Source organism: Salvelinus fontinalis, chromosome 21 (genome assembly GCF_029448725.1).
Source record: "Salvelinus fontinalis isolate EN_2023a chromosome 21, ASM2944872v1, whole genome shotgun sequence".
Taxonomy (NCBI): Eukaryota; Metazoa; Chordata; class Actinopteri; order Salmoniformes; family Salmonidae; genus Salvelinus; species Salvelinus fontinalis.
The window spans coordinates 25,645,744-25,662,564 of record NC_074685.1 but is presented as its reverse complement, the minus strand read 5'-3'; the positions used below and the strand labels follow the sequence as shown (position 1 = coordinate 25,662,564).

The 16,821-nt window shown below is 43.7% G+C and overlaps 1 protein-coding gene across 1 annotated transcript in view; it reads left to right on the top strand.

The window, feature by feature from the left end:
- Positions 1-16,821, top strand: part of LOC129818496 (arrestin domain-containing protein 1-like) — a 42,853-nt gene that overhangs the window by 13,682 nt on the left and 12,350 nt on the right. Inside the window, exon 2 of the mRNA XM_055874439.1 lies at positions 16,691-16,801. Within this exon, the coding sequence (XP_055730414.1) occupies positions 16,691-16,801 (111 nt within the window). The remainder of the gene's footprint in view (positions 1-16,690; positions 16,802-16,821) is intronic.

Sequence of the window (16,821 nt, the reverse complement as noted above, 5' to 3'; positions counted from 1 at the left end):
GTGTACGGAGTACCGGCAAAATAAATAGTGGGGGTACACCGTGCCGGTAAAACATGAGCCTGTAGGCTATTACACTATTTATCATTACCACATGTACTGTAAGTTGCATGACAAATATACGAATAAACTTGAAAACTTGGGGAATACACTCCAAAATGCGGTGTGGTTCAATGATAACACTGACATTTTGCCAGAGATGAGACGGAGACCCACGAGGACAGCAGTGTACACATCAATTCAATTTAAAAGACCTGTGTGGGCCTAATGAATGACAATCACCGAATGTCATTCATAACACTTTTGGGTGTTTTACATTTAAGTCATGTAGCAGACGCTCTCATCCAGAGCGACTTACAAGTACATACATTCATACTTTTGTTGTACTGGCCCCCCATGGGAATCAAACCCACAACCCTGGCGTTGCAAGCGCCACGCTCTACCAACTGAGCCACACGGGGGTTTTGAAAGTGATGTCTCTTTGCATTATTTTAGAGTGGAGTAGTCTAATAGTTGGAATAGTAACTGAAGTCTGGACACGGACTGCAGCCTGTTATAATATTAACTTCTGCAGAATTAAGTGTTAATCACAGTAAAATGACAGATCAAATGTTAATTTTGTCTTGGAAACAGGAGTGGAGAAATATGATTTATTTCTTTCAGCATTTTGAGAGAATACAAATGCGAGCTTAGGGACCTGTTGTGTTGACTAAACATGTAATTTATTTTAGCAACATAAAAGCGGACAGTATTTCATTTTCGACTACATAAAATATGCATCCAAGACGTGCTGAAATACTATCAGAAATATGTTTGATCGTTGTCACAGCTTTCCATTTCCTTAAAACTGGTCAAACTGTTGTCATTTGTGGGCCTCCCGAGTGGCACACCGGTCTAAGGCACTACATCGCAGTGCTTTAGGCGTCACTACAGACCCGTGTTTGATCCCAGGCTGTGTCACAACTGGCTGTGACCAGGAGTTCCATAGGGCAGCGCACAATTGGTCCAGCGCTGTCCGGGTTAGGGGGGGTTTGGCCGGGGGGGTGGCTTTATTTGGCTCATCATGCTCTAGCGACTCTTTGTGGCAGGCCAGGCACCTGCAGGCTGACTTCAGTCATCAGTTGAACAGTGTTTCCTCTGACACATTGGTGTGGCTGGCTTCCGGGTTAAGCGGCAGGTGTTAAGCGGCGCGGTTTGGCATGTCATGTTTCAGAGGACGCATAACTCGACCGTTGCCTCTCCCGGACCCGTTGGGGGAGTTGCAGCGATGAGACAAGATCGTAATGGGAAATTATGTCATTTGGAAATCCTCGCTCCGTGAGAAAAGCAGAAATGAAAGAGAAAACTTTACCGATGTAAACTAGATTGTTGATGATGCGTTGATCATTCTATAAATATATGACATTATTCTGGTGATCAAGGCTTTATTTATACTGAACAAAAATACAAAAGCAAATTGAAACAGTTTCAAAGATTTGACTGAGTTACAATTCATATAAGGAAATCGGTCAATTTAAATCAATTCACAAGGCACTAATCAATGGATTTCACATAACTGGCCAGGAGTGCAGCCATGGGTGGGCCTTGGAGGGCATAGGCCCACCCACTTGGGAGCCAGGCCCAGCCAATTATAATTATTTTTCCCCCACAAAAGGGCTTTATTTAACGACAGAAATAGTGCTCAGTTTCATCAGCTGCCGGGTGGCTGGTCTCAGACGATGCTGCAGGTGAAGAAGCCGGACATGGAGGTCCTTGGCAGGCATGGTTATACGTGGTCTGCGGTTGTGAGGCTAGTTGTATTGCCAAATTCTCTAAAACAACATTGGAGGCAGCTTATGGTAGAGAAATTAACATTCAGTTATCTGGCAACATCTCTGGTGGACATTCCTGCAGGCAGCATGCCAATTGCAGGCTCTGTCAACTTGAGACATCTGTGGCAATGTGTTGTGTGACAAAATTTGACATTTTAAAGTGGTGTTTTATTTTCCCCAGCACAAGGTGCACCTGTGTAATGATCCTGCTGTTTAATCAGCTTCTTGATATGCCACACATGTTAGGTGGATATTTTGGCAAAGGAGAAATGCTCACTAACAGGGATGTAAACAAATTTGTGCACAAAATCTTGAGAGATGTAAGCTTTTTGTGCGAATGGAAAATTTCTGGGATTTTTTATTTCAGCTCATGAAACAAGGGACCAACACGTTACATGTTGCGTTTGTATTTTTGTTCAGTGTAGTACTTTAGGCACATAGAGATCTACTTAGGCACATACATCTACTTTCACCCCTGCCCATAAGTATTTCTCCAGTGGTGTCTTTGCTATTAATCTCAGTGATCACTGTCCAATTAGAGATACCAAACAGATTAACACTGATTCTCATATAATTATGAAGAAAAATGTTCCCCCCACAAGCTTTTCTTCATGATATGTATTACTCTGACTTCTCCTCTATCAGCTGCATGCCTGACCTTGAATTAGCATCTATTTTTATCTCTCTGGCAAACACGCTCCCTTTAAGCGCCTTAGTGTATAAAATAGAACAAATCCTTGGTTCTCTATATAACTTTCAGATGTTGTTATGATGAGTAATCAGGCCTGGTCCAAGGCTAGAAAAACTGACTCTGTAGCTGATTGGCAGATTTTCCAGATATTGAGAAATAGATGCACTTCCTCAATCAAGAAAATTAATCTAGCTACTTTCTAAGTTCTTTCTCAGACTGGGCTGATGTTAAACAGTTAATGCGCTGAAGCGTGGAAATTCCTCTCCTTCTCTGGCTAAGCAAGTTGTGTCAGACTCTGGCATCATTACTGAGAAAAATGTGATAAGTGGTTCTTTTTATTTGAAAGAAATGATGGTTTAATTGACCCTGGTCAGCCAGTCGGCTGCTTGCCCCTCTCCCATTTCAACAACATTGTACTTGTGATGTGTTAGACGCCTTGCCCAAGACTGAAAAGAAAATCCACTGATTTGCTTGATAATTTCTTGCAGCAGCTTTCTGCTCCTCTGATTGCAGAATCTTTAACAAATATTTTTTATCTTACAATTCTTTCTGGTACCATCCCCAGGGTCAGGAAAGCGGCCCATATACTCCCCCTTTACAAAGGAGTTGGCCCATGTGACCTAAATAATGATCGTCCCATTTCCAAACTCTTTTGCCTAGCAAATATTGTAGAATCCTTGGTAAATATCAAATAACATTTTATTCGTCATTTTCGGTGAAACATAAGATATTACAGTTTTTAATGTCCCATTGGTAGGATAGTCTCGAACTTAGATCATCCAGTTTATTTTCCAGTGATTGCACATTGGCCATTAGAATGGATGGTAGCTTGGGTTACCCACTTGCCGACGAATTCTAACAAGGCAACCCGATCTCCACCCCCTGTATTTCCGCCTTTTCTTCACATGAATGACAGGGATTTGGGCCTGGTCTCAGAGAAGCAGTATATCCTTTGCTTCAGACTCATTAAATAAAAAAATCTTTGTCCAGTTTGAGGTGAGTAATCGCTGTTCTGATATCCAGAAGCTCTTTTCGGTCAATAGAGACAGTAGCAGCAGCATTATGGACAAAATAAGTTACAAACAATACAAACAAAACACACACAAAAGAGCACAGTTGGTTTGGTGCCTGTAAAACGTCAGCCATCCCCTCCAGCGCCATTGTCTACTAAAGTTTTGAAATGCTTTAACTTCGAAATGTATTCCTTTTAATTGACCTGTCTGAAGCCTTCGACACTGTGGATCACCCATTATTTATTCAGAGGCTTTCATCAACTGGCCTGGACCAGGCTGCGTGTAGCTGGTTTGAAAATGATTTAAAGGACAGAACACAGTATGTATTTACTGATGGTGTTAAATCAGGTTTTCTGGACATAACAAAGGGTGTCCCACAGGGATCGATTGTTGGTCCAGTTCTCTTCTGTAACGTACAGTGCATTCAGAAAGTATTCAGACGCCTGCCCATTTTCCACATTTTGTTACGTTGCAGCCTTATTCTAAAATTGATTCAATAAATATTTTTCCTCATCGATCTACACACAATACACCATAATGACAAAGTGAAAACTGTTTTTTTGAAAACAGAAATACATTATTTACATAAGTATTTAGACCCTTACTATTAAACTCGAAATTGAGCTCAGGTGCATCCTGTTTGCATTGATCATCCTTGAGATGTTTATTAAACTTTATTGGAGTCCACCTGTGGTATATTCAATTGATTGGACATGATTTGGAAAGGCACACACCTGTCTATAGAGGGTCCCACAGTTGACAGTGCATGTCAGAGCAAAAACCAAGCCATGAGGTTGAAGGAATTGTCTGTAGAGCTCTGAGACAGGATTGTGTCGAGGCACAGATCTAGGGAAGGGTACCAAAACATTTCTGCAGCATTGAAGGTCCCCAAGAACACAGTAGCCTCCATCATTCTTAAAAGGAAGAAGTTTTGAACAACCAAGACCCTTCCTAAAGCTGGCCGCCCGGTCAAACTGAGCAATCGGGGGAGAAGGGCCTTGGTCAGGAAGGTGAACAAGAACCCAATGGTCACTCTAACAGAGCTCCAGAGTTCCTCTGTGGAGATGGGAGAACCTTCCAGAAGGACAGCCATCTCTGCAGCAATCCACCAATCAGGCCTTTATGGCGTTCACACCTCCTCTGAGCGTCGTAACCACTCGTCCACTGCAGGGGCCCGTCTGGCTCGGAGTCCATGCAGCCAGGACCGGCTGATATCCCAGGATGCCCTGGAAGGTGGAGGAGTGAGTTCTGTGCATATTCGGCCCAGGGAAGGAACCTGGCCCACTCCCCCTGCCGGCCCTGGCAGTGACTCCTTAGGAACCTCCCCAGCTCCTGGTTGGTCCTCTCCAACGGACAGGTGGATTGGATGGTGCTGGTGATACCTGGGTGTCCAGCGGTGAGGGATGTGTGTGCCCAGGTCAACAGCCAATCTCTCACCCCCGTGGGGACGTAGATGCGCTCTGGAGGGCAGGTAGCAGGAGCGGGTTCCCTCTCCAGAGCCTGGCGGATATCCACATCTACGTCCCAGCACACAGGGCCAACAATTCGGGAGGGCAGATTGATAGACTGGAGGGGACTCACAGGACCCTCCACCAACGTGGGTGCGGGAAAGCAGGTCCTCCGGTAATTCTGGTCCCCAGGCGGTAAGTTCAGGCAGGAGGCAATGGCCTGGTCGATGAAGTTCCCAGCGGAACCGGAGTCCACTAGAGCTTTAGAGATAACACTTGAGGGACAGCCAGTCAGTGAAATGGGAACCAGAAAGGGTTTGGTGGAAAACGATGATAATGGAATACTCAAGCCTACCATGGTAGCTGGATGGTCATGGGGCCACCTCTCTGCTCTAGTGGAACCCGGGTTGGGACACACTGGACACCGCTGAAGCTGGTGCCCCTCCTGGCCGAAATAGGGACAGAACCGCAGCTGTCTCCGGCGATGCCCCTCTGCCGCGGAGAAGTTTGGCCCCTACCTCCATGGGTTCAGGCTCTGCCTCAGGACAGCCAAAGGAGGGAGAAGAGTGACGAGGTGGACACCGGCGCTCCCGAAGAAGGTTATCCAGACGGATGGCCATCGCGATGAGAGTTTCCAAGGATATGTTGTCATCCCGACATGCCAACTCCGTCTGGACCTCCTCGCGCAGTCCACTGTGGAATAGAGTGCAGAGCGCCAGCACATTCCATCCGCTGCCACAGTCCGAAAGGTGAAGGTGTACTCTGCAGCGTTCTGGGCACCCTTCTGGTCGCTCACCTCCCTCTCTGCCCTCTGGAGGATGGTTGAAGGCCGCCCTGAACAGAGCCATGCACCTCTCATAGGAACCCAGCTCCTCCTCTCCTCTGTCCCAGACGACCGTAGCCCACTCCAACGCCCGTCCGGTCAGCAGGGAAATGACCGTGGCAACCTTGGACATCTCAGTGGTGGAGGCTCCTGTCTGATAGGCGAAATAGAGGGAGCACTGGAGTAGGAAGCCACGGCATTTCGATGGAGTACCGTCATACTTCTCCAGAAGGGACAGTCGGGCATGGTTGACCTGGGCAGACGGCTGGGTAGGCTGGGGGACTGGCTCACTGTGACGACGCGTGGTAGGAGGCCCTCCATCATAGGTATGGAGAACCTCGCTGGTGGTCTGGAGGCGGTGGAGAACATGGAGGAATTATTTAATGGTCATACCCAAAAGAGCCAGCTGGTCGTGGTGTTGGTGTAGATGACAGGAAGTACTCTGTATTGTATACGCAGGGAGTAAGGAAACAGATACAAAAGGTGAGTTTAATAACAAGATACATGAAGATAAAAAAAACAGGAGTAGCGTACTAAACGTAAACAAAACCAATACTGCCTGAAGACTGAGGCTGCTCAGGGCTAAATAAAGGGGAAGTAATCAAGTTAATGATTAAGTCCAGGTGTGCATAACGATGGGGAGCATAATGTAGATAATGTGGGCTGCCAGGTCCGGTGGTTAGTAGACCGGCGACGTCGAGCGCCGGAGAAAGGGAACAGGAGTAGGACATCTTCACTATTTACATGAACAATATTGGTTCATCTGTAAAAAATAAATACTTGTATGCAGATGACACTGTAGTGTATTCTATTGCCCCCACAGCTGAAAAGACTCTGTCAGAGCTTCAGTCTTCCTTTATTGCCCTGCAGAAAACCTTTGTTTAGTTGAAATGGGTACTTAATGCAGTTAAAACCAAGTATATGTTATTTTCCAAATCACGTAAAAATGTATCTGATGATTTATGCATACGTACTTTGGATGGTGCCCTCATTGATCATGTCCTATAAATAGTTGTGCATCTGGATGGATGAAACGCTATCTTTCAGAAGGCATGTTGATGAGTTGGTTAAGAAATGAAGAATTAAAATAGGCTTCTTCTATAGGGACAGGTCCTGTCTTTAGTTAAATAGCAGAAAACAAATCATTCAGTCAACATTCATTCTAGTTATTGACTATGGCGATATAGTTTATATGAATGCAGCTGCCACTGTATTGAAGCCTTTGAACGGAGTTTATCATAGCGAATTTGGGTAATTACAGGTTCAGTACACATCATTTCATTTTGTATCAGAAAGTAGGCCAGCCCTCCTTAAAATCTTGTAGATCGATGCATTGCGCTCTTTTTGTCTATAAAGCTCTCTTGCATAAACTTCCGCCATACCTTACCTCTTTGTTAACCTTCAGACGTATAAGTTACCAGCCCCGGACTCAGGGGTGGCTAACCCTGGAGATCCCTTCAATCGCCACCGAGTCAGGTAAATCTGCTTTTTGTTTCTTTGCGCCTTTCATCTGGAATGATCTCCAAAAGTCCTTAAAGTTGGTGGAGTTGGTGCCTCTAGGGTAATTTAGGGGGATGTTAGAGGTCCTTTTACTGAAGAATGTGTTTGTTTCATGTGATTCTGTTTTGTGTTTGCTTTTCATGTATTTTATAATAGACATGTAGAGCGTAATAGTTGTTTATTGATGTGTATGGTGGGCTCATCTGCAAAAGAGAACGTGGTCTCAGCATGACTCCCTACTTAAATAAAGGTTAAATAAAATAAAATACAAATTACTTGAACTCTGCAAGATGGTTGGAGGAAATGTACAAGACCTCTACATGGTCTTAAAAGGAGGCCAAGAGTTTATGGTACATTGTATGTGCTGGCAGTAGTGGTGACTTGGTGAGATGCTCTGTGGGCTAGACGGTGGTTCAGACAGAGGATGTATGTTAGGGAAATGTGTTGAGGGGAACTTCAGGCCAAACTCCTACGGTAATGTACTGTATCTGTCTGTCCTGCACTGGTGGATGTGAGACTGACTGGACAAAGGAGAAGACAGACAAAGCAGCTTTTCATAATGACTAAACATAAACAGCCCTCTGTTGAGATTATAGTGGTCAGTAAGTGCTCTCTCTCTCGCTTCACTCCTAACTCTGACTCCTTGTCTAGGTCTGGGGCTAGGTCTGGGTCTAGGTCTGGGGCTAGGTCTGGTTCTAGGTCTGGTTCTAGGTCTAGGTCTAGGTCTGGGGCTAGGTCTGGGTCTAGGTCTAGGTCTGGGTCTAGGTCTGGGGCTAGGTCTGGGTCTAGGTCTGGGGCTAGGTCTGGTTCTAGGTCTGGGGCTAGGTCTGGGTCTAGGTCTGGGGCTAGGTCTAGGTCTGGGGCTAGGGCTGGGGCTAGGTCTGAGTCTAGGTCTGGGGCTAGGTCTAGGTCTGGGGCTAGGTCTGGGTCTAGGTCTGGGTCTGGGTATGGTGCTACAGCGGGAGCACGCAGAGAGAAAACGATAAACCTGTAGCATTATATAACCTCCCCCAGGCTAAGCCTCTTATGCACACTAAACATGCAAGCACACACATACACACACTTTGAATGCAAACACAATGATTCGTCACCCTACTATACTAGTAGGAAATGGTGTATGCAAAATACCTTAAGACACAATCAACCATCTGGTAGTACCTATTACGCTGAATAAAGATGCTCTTGGTTACTCTAACCAAGGGCTTATCCAGGAGGAATTGAACTTTAAATGCAAATCCTAACGACTGGACTTGTCTTTTGAGAGAAACTACACCAAGTCCTGTGTTGCCTTAGCTGAACCAACAGCTTCTGCAGTCCTGTCGGTGCAGGACTCGCTTACAGGCATTTTCACTTCTAAATAATTAGATAAACTGTCTGTGTGCTCTTTGAGTGTTACTGAGAGACAGTGAAAGGGAGTAGGAGGGAGAGCACTAAGTGGAAAGCAAGATTCTCTCTACTTGTTTGCAGCGCTTTAAGATTTAATGGGGATAGTGAGTGTGGCATTGTATTACTGGAGTGTCTGGATGAGATGTATTGAGAATGCCTACAGTAAGTAGTGTCTGGATGAGATGTGTTGAGAATGCCTACAGTAAGTAGTGTCTGGATGAGATGTGTTGAGAATGCCTACAGTAAGTAGTGTCTGGATGAGATGTGTTGAGAATGCCTACAGTAAGTAGTGTCTGGATGAGATGTGTTGAGAATGCCTACAGTAAGTAGTGTCTGGATGAGATGTGTTGAGAATGCCTACAGTAAGTAGTGTCTGGATGAGATGTGTTGAGAATGCCTACAGTAAGTAGTGTCTGGATGAGATGTGTTGAGAATGCCTACAGTAAGTATGGGTGATCTCTGCACTGCTAATAAGCCTAATTTAAAACTGGAGGCTACCAAGGTTTTCTTTGTGGTACCTTTATATGTGACATATGCTGTGCATACAAACATTAAAGTCATCTCACCAGGGCTTCAGAAGCTGTCCTGTAGTATGTTACACTGTTATGAGCACAGCAAACACCACTATGAGTGTGGTAAACACCACTGTAGCTAAGGGGAGTCAGTATAGATTTGGCTCCGTGAAAGGTTACACCCTTTTTATCTAAGGGTGCTTTATCTTAGAGGAATTTATGTGCATGTGTCTATTTACTTGTGTGCTGGTGTGTAATGCTACTGTTGACGTCAGGTTCCTCTGAGACCATCCATGGAATGTTCTTCCTGGTTTCCCAACAGATTCAGCAGACGTTCTTAATCTGCTCATTAATACTCCTGGCCCAGTTGTGATGAAACCCCAGCCTCTGGACAGGCACAATCTTCCCCTTGTCTGAGCCACTGTGTCCGGCTGTCTGCCTGCTCCATGTTTTGACTGGGGGATAAAGACCTACCTCTGTCTGTATTGTTCTCTTAAAGGCCGGACATTAAACAAACTCGCTGTAGCTCCTCTGTTTTTAGCCCCACCAGTTGGAACCCTACTCAGGGTGCACGTAAACAAGGAAATATCGTTATCAGAGGGTTAGTCTGTCTATCTGCCTCCCTGCCAGTTCCTCTTGCCTGGCTCACATGCTGACTCATTGTTGCCATGCAGTGATGTCACTAGGAGTCATGTTCTGTAAATGCATTTCTTTATATCATTGCCCTGATTGGTTACACAGTAAAGGCTAGGACAACCCTCTATCTGTTACCAAGGAGTTTTTTCCGCCATTAAAGATGTTTGGATTGCCCTCCTAGGCATGTAACAAAAGATGAACTAGGCCTATAACATGAAGCAAATGTTTAAACAGCCATGTCCATTCACAGGGGCTATAGTATCTTAAGTTAGAAAGAACACAGACACATTATAAACAGTAATGCAAAATTGCATAACAGTTTCCGTGAAAGTGTCTGCTAAAGATAGACATTCCTGTGGGAAGAGAAGAAAGGTTGGAATGTCAGGTATGAATAGGCCCTTCATACATAGACAAAAAAAGGTATTTCAAACCTACAGGAAGAAGTGTGAGAAAAAGAATGAGTGAAAATGCGAACTATTTGAAGCTCTTGACTGAGAGTGGATATAGTAAACTGTTTGTCAAAGGTCCTGATCATATTAATAGTCCCAGTATTGGAGAGATGGAGTATCCTATGCTGTCTGATCCTTCTGGGATCAGCTGTAATAAAAGAAGCTGGTGTTCTCCACGCCTACAGCCATGTTTCTCTGACACACTTATTGAACCGTGGAAGGCTGAAGAGGCCTTGGAAAGACTCCAGTGTATTTGAGTGAACACAGACACTCAACAAAGACACACTTTTTCAAATCTCGTTGCTCCCACCCAACAATGCATTCAATGATCATTCTTCGTGGTTGTTTGACATGCAGAGGTTGTAATACTTCATGGGTAGTCTGGTGAGAGATGACTTAAAGCTGCTAAACTCCTGTTCATATTACTATATGTGAGTGATCCCTGTGGGCACTGCTTGTAGGTGTGTGAAGGAATATAGTTCTGTGGACAATAGACATGCTGTCACTCACTGTAATTTGATGACAGGAAGTCATATGATGCCTAGTATGCAACGTAGCTAGCTGCCTTATCTGAGTTACGGTGGCCTGTTCATTAGACACGTGTAACTTCCTGGCATTGTAAACCTTTGAGGGCAAAGGCTTGACTTGCTCTAATGCTTGAAATGCTACTGTAAATTCCCCCTAAACTTTGGTTTAACAGCACTTTACTGTAACAGTAATGTACTGTTAAACCAAAGTTTCTCAGGGATTTACAGTAACATATCGTACCTTTTTACAGTAACTTTTAGGTAACTAACTGGCTTCCAGTAAGTTACCGTAAAAACAACAGGATGTTTTTACAGTGCAGGTTAGTGATGGGAAAAACATTTACATATCGTGATATTATTTTTGACAATATATCATATCATTTTGACAATATAACAATATTATTTTTGCGCTTGTTAGCTGTACCTGCACTAAGTATTTTTCCTTCATAGCTTGTTCTCCATTTTCTTTTTAAATAGGGAGCCAATTTGTTTTCAGTACTTGTATTTCCATGACTGATCAAAACTTGTTTTCTCATGGCTCTCTCTTGTCCCTCTGCAGCAGACATATGGTGAGCAATATGTTTGTAACATGGAATCGCAATAAAATTACAGTATTGAATCGCAATACATATAGAATTGTGATAATATTGTATTGTGAGGTCCCTGGCAATCCTAGCCCTAGTGTAGGTGTGAATACAGTAGCTGGCTTTTGTAATTTGTATTGAAGATGAAGATGAACAAAGAGGGGGGAGTTGGAAGCTTTATTACTCTTGAATGATCCAGAAGGAAATCAAACCGTTTTTTAAGAGCTTGGGCCTGTCTTAGGTCCCCTTGACTTGGTGTTGGAATAGTGCTTCAAGTCTTAGGAAGGCTTCAACACTGCCTGATGTGAATTTAGGCAGCCGGCATCTGCTACATATTAACACATATTGTGGTCTCTGCCTTAATGCCTTGTTCTCCTGTGTCATGATACCATCAGACAGACGCACACAACAGCTCCATCTGTTTCAGAGTGGCACTGGAGATACCGATCCATTGCAGCCATCCAGCTTCTCTGCCAATCTGCCCCTTCTCTTACCACAGGGTTATTCACCATTCAAACCAACTGCTGCCTGCCAGTCTTTCTGCTGTGGTGATGGGGATAGCAGATTAGAGAAAGCTAGCTAGCTAACTCTACTGTCAAGAGTGATTACCCAACCTTTTACTGCCATTTACTATATTTGTCTCTACAAGGGTTTGTAAATACTGGCCAGCTGCTGCTGCTAGTTATGTTTGTGTACATGTAACAGTATAACTTTAAACCGTCCCCTCGACACGGGCGCGAACCAGGGACCTTCTGCACACATCAACAACAGTCGCCCACGAAGCATCGTTACCCATCGCTCCACAAAGGCCACGGCCCTTGCAGAGCAAGGGGCAACACTACATCTAGGTTTCAGAGCAAGTGACGTAACTGATTGAAACGCTACTAGCGCGTACCCGCTAACTAGCTAGCCATTTCACATCCGTTACATACAGTGTACACATATTTAATGCCCCTCCCCTTCACAAATGTGACCGACCAGCTCAATTCGGTCCTATGTAGCAACATTTTAAATTGTATTTTTTACATATTATAAAAGTAGAGACTCAGAGCTAGAAAACTGTATATCATACACTGCAGTTAAGGAACAATGGAAAAGTAATTCTGCTCTGAAAGTTTATAAACTTGTAACCTCACTTTTGAGAAAATGGACCTCAAATGTTTTGGTAAACCTACTGGAGAGCTCTTCTTTGTCTATACCAATTCAGCATTATTCACACCCTCTTAAGCCTTAGCCCCACCCATCTCTTTAACGATTCACATGTGCTTAAAGAGATGTGCTATACAGAGTAAGGTAGTGTAGTAAATAACCTAAGATTTCAAGACGAAAAGTGGTGAAAGTAGTAACAAAAATGCACTTTTTTTTTCTCCTATATCCTAATCTGACTTTGGTGCAGGTCATGTTGTTCTTCACATTACTGGTAAACACACACTATATCAAATCAAATCTAAGTTGCACATGATTTTATATTTAACCAGGCAAGTCAGTTAAGAACAAATTCTTATTTACAACGACAGCCTACCGGGTAACAGTGGGTTATCTGCCTTGCTCAGGGGCAGAACAACAGATTTTTACCGTTTCAGTTCGGGGATTCGATCCTGCAACCTTTCAGTTACTAGCCCAACACTCTAACCACTAGGCTACCTGCTGGCCCAGAAGTTGTAAACAGTACAGTGAAATGGTTATTTGCATATTTGCATAGTAGCAATATCAAAAATAGACAGTGTCCAGATAAATATTGTATAAATATTTTATATTTATTAGATGATTCTTACCCAGACACACTTGTCAAAATTAATGGTCCATGTGAAAGAAATGCTATAACCTCCCCCTCAGCCACATCCAGCTAAGTGGATGGGTCACTGTTGTCTAGACATGTACACATGTTCATGAAATACAATAGATGGCCACGTAATCAGCCCCAGACACACCTGGCTAACTTGATGGGTCATGTAATCATCTGGCGAAGCAGAGTCTTTTGTTGAGACATGTAGCTTGCTAGTTAGCTAGCTAAACAATGAACCTAATGGTGCTTTCAAGACAACTGGGGAAATACGAGGTCAAATCATGACGTCAGTGATTTTCAGGTCGGAAAGTTGTGGCTCTAGAAAGAGGCCCGAATTCCTGAGTTTGAATTCCGAGTTAGATTACTATTCAAAATGATTTTTCCCAGTAGGAGCTCATTTTTTTCCAAGTTCCCAGTTGTCTTGAACGCACTGAAGTCGAAAGTCAGAGATTTCCAAGTTCCAGAGTTCCCAGTTGTTTTGAATGCGCCAATAATCCCAACCCATGCTACTAGCAATACAAACTGATTGTCATAGCTAGCCACCATGCATGAATCTGCAGGTAGCTAAAGCTAACCAACTAGGTTCAATGTTAGCTAGCTAGCTAACATTAGGCTATAATTAGCAATGCAAATGGTTTCATCCATCTCCTTAGCTATCATACTCTGCTACCACTGGGCATTCCAGTGATTTCAAAACTCAGTCAAGTTCTTCCGTGACAACCACACTGTTGATCGCCGTTTCAGAAGACTCTACGATGTACAATGCCAATTTCTGGTTAATTTAAAATGTTTTGACCTATATCAGGGATTTCTTCATCGCCTGATTCATTTTCAGTCAGAGAGAGTCAGCATGGTAGGATCGTCCTCCAGAAGCTGGAGAGCTGTAGCAACACTTTTGCAGTTCTTCATGATATCTTTCAAAAAAGGCGCGGTAGAAACGATTACCTACACATTCTGAGTAGCTCATGCTATAGACAGAAGCACGCTACATGGCAGACCAATCGGAACTCATCTCTCGGCATGTCCAGCCCACCCATTATCTCATGGCTAGCGAGAAGGTTCCTGTCTTTTCCGTGGCTAAACCAACTATCCTTAATTTAACAATGTTAAATGTATTTACATGTTTGTTATTAAGGCACATGAAAGTTCACATGTTCAAGAAAGCATTTCTGCCCAAGAATGCATTTTGATAAAAAAAATATATGTTTTGAATGCCTTTCCTGTGAAGTAGGAACAGGCTCCCGATTGGCACAGTGGTCTAGGGCACTGCATCTCAATGCTAGAGGCATCACTACAGACCCTGGTTCAGTTCCAGGCTGTATCACAACCAGCTGTGATTGGGAGTTCCATAGGGTGGTGCACAATATTGGCCCAGCATTGTTATGGTTTGGCTGGGGTAGGCCCTCATTGTAAGTAAGAATTTGTTCTTAACTGACTTGCCTAGTTAAATAAAATAAATAAAAATGCCTAGTTTCTTAAACAAATGGTTTGATATCAAATGGGGTGAGGGTGAAGAGAGAAGTGTGTAAATGCATTATGCTAAATGGGGCAGATAGATTGAGAAACAGATTGCATGGTTTATTTAATGCCCACATGATGGGCCGTTAGTTTCAAGGGCGCTGGTCTTTTCTGTGCACTGTGAATTTTGCTGTTGTTCTCCTAGAGCAGAACAGAAAAGCTCTGCCAGTGGAGGGGAGCCATCTGCTACTTGTGTGTGTCTCTGGTGCCAACGCGGGCTTCTGCATGGGTGTGGGTGTGAGCCTGTGGTCGCTCGGTCACACAGTCCATAACTGCACAGTGTCACATGCCACCACTTCCGTCCCCTGCACAGATCTCTCTTCTCTAAATCTGACCTCTCTCTCCCTCCCTTAATTTCTGACAATGTGATGCCATGAGGGAACATGATGCTATGGGGATGCAGGTTTCTGTAAGAGATGAGGAACGTGACCTTGTGTGAACATCGTGTTCAACTGCCCATTATCAAAAGGTTTCAGTTCCTCCTTAGAGAGAGAGGAAGGGGGGAGGAGAGACAGATGATAGATAGATAGATAGATAGATAGATAGATAGATAGATAGATAGATAGATAGATAGATAGATAGATAGATAGATAGATAGATAGATAGATAGATAGATAGATAGATAGATAGATAGATTGATTGGTAGATAGATGTAGATGCTGTAGTTGTGTTTGGTGAATTGGGCTTCAGACAATCTCCCAGGCTTACCCAACTTGTTACATAATCGTCTCAACACTCAAACATGGCTGAACACATCAGGCTGATGATGGGTTTAACAGTAGTTAAACAATACATTTTGTTTTCCAGGATGTTTTTTTCTAACCATCATTGAACACAAAATGGCGGCCATTCGACACCGGTTTCACATGAATATTGGCAGCACTGATACTGTTTCTCCTATTTCCTCCACCCTCTCCATCTGTTGATAACTACACAACACAATCAAGTGTCTGTTTTCTAAGATTATTTATGACCAAGAGAGAATAGAGCCCCTTTGCCCAACTGCAGCAGCCGCCACTAATGACCAAAGTAAGGCATCATGCTTTGTGAGGGTCTGTGGTGTGCCTCGGGTAAGGTCATTATGATGCTAATAAGTCTGCGGCATTCGCTGTTTTTCTCTCCAACGGTATGGAACTCAACACAAAGGCCTTTAAACCACACAGACCCTCTCCATACATCACCCCACTGGGCACAGACATCAATTCAACGTCTATTTCACATTGGTTCTATGTCATTTCAATGAAATTATATGGGATCAACGTTGATTTAACCAGTGTGTGCCCAGTGGGACGTCATATGTTTTGTGACCGCTGTGTGCAGTCTGATCAAACTAACCCTCTGGTTCATTCTCAATGAAGGAGATAGGAGCTTATCATAGGACATCAGATTAGTAGTGGCTGCATGTATGCTGCATCATGAAACATGATCTAATCTCCTGGTACATATCTAGGTTGACCTTTACTTACATAATGATAAAATTACCCAGAAAACATCTGGTTCATCTGAAGTTTTACGTAGATGTAGAGTCTGCCTGTCCCGATGGGGCAAGGCTGGCTGGCTCGCCCCATCAAGGCTAGCTATTGGATTTGACTTGCATTAGCGTCTCAGCAACATAATCGATAGCCCCATCGAACAGGTGAGCGGTGAGGCTAATACAGTCTGTGATTCAAATAACTCTACAAACCCATCACTATTGAATGTTGAGTGCTGTTGTTTTTATACAACACAGTGAACACACCAGGACTAAGGGTATTCTCTCTAAAGGGAATACTCTCTGAACATTGGGCTTCTCGTCAACAGAAAAACATATTTATAGACACCATTCATTAAAATCTCTGGTATTCGGTGTTTGTAGCATCCATACCATTTATGGGCTCTGTTTTCTATACCAGCTCATTGCTTAGATAAAAAACCATAGTGAAAACTACCATTTTAGAGAGCTATGGATGATAGACTAAGTTAGTAAACTGTGTACGGTTGATTGACTCTTTTCTTTCTTTCCATTCCAGCCATTAAGGTGAACTGCCTGGGATCATGTGGGGTCTCCAACAAAATGAACGACATGTCATGGACACTGGAAGAGCAATACTTCAGCAGCACACTGTCTGTAGCTGACAAAGGTGAGGACTATGGAAGCCTT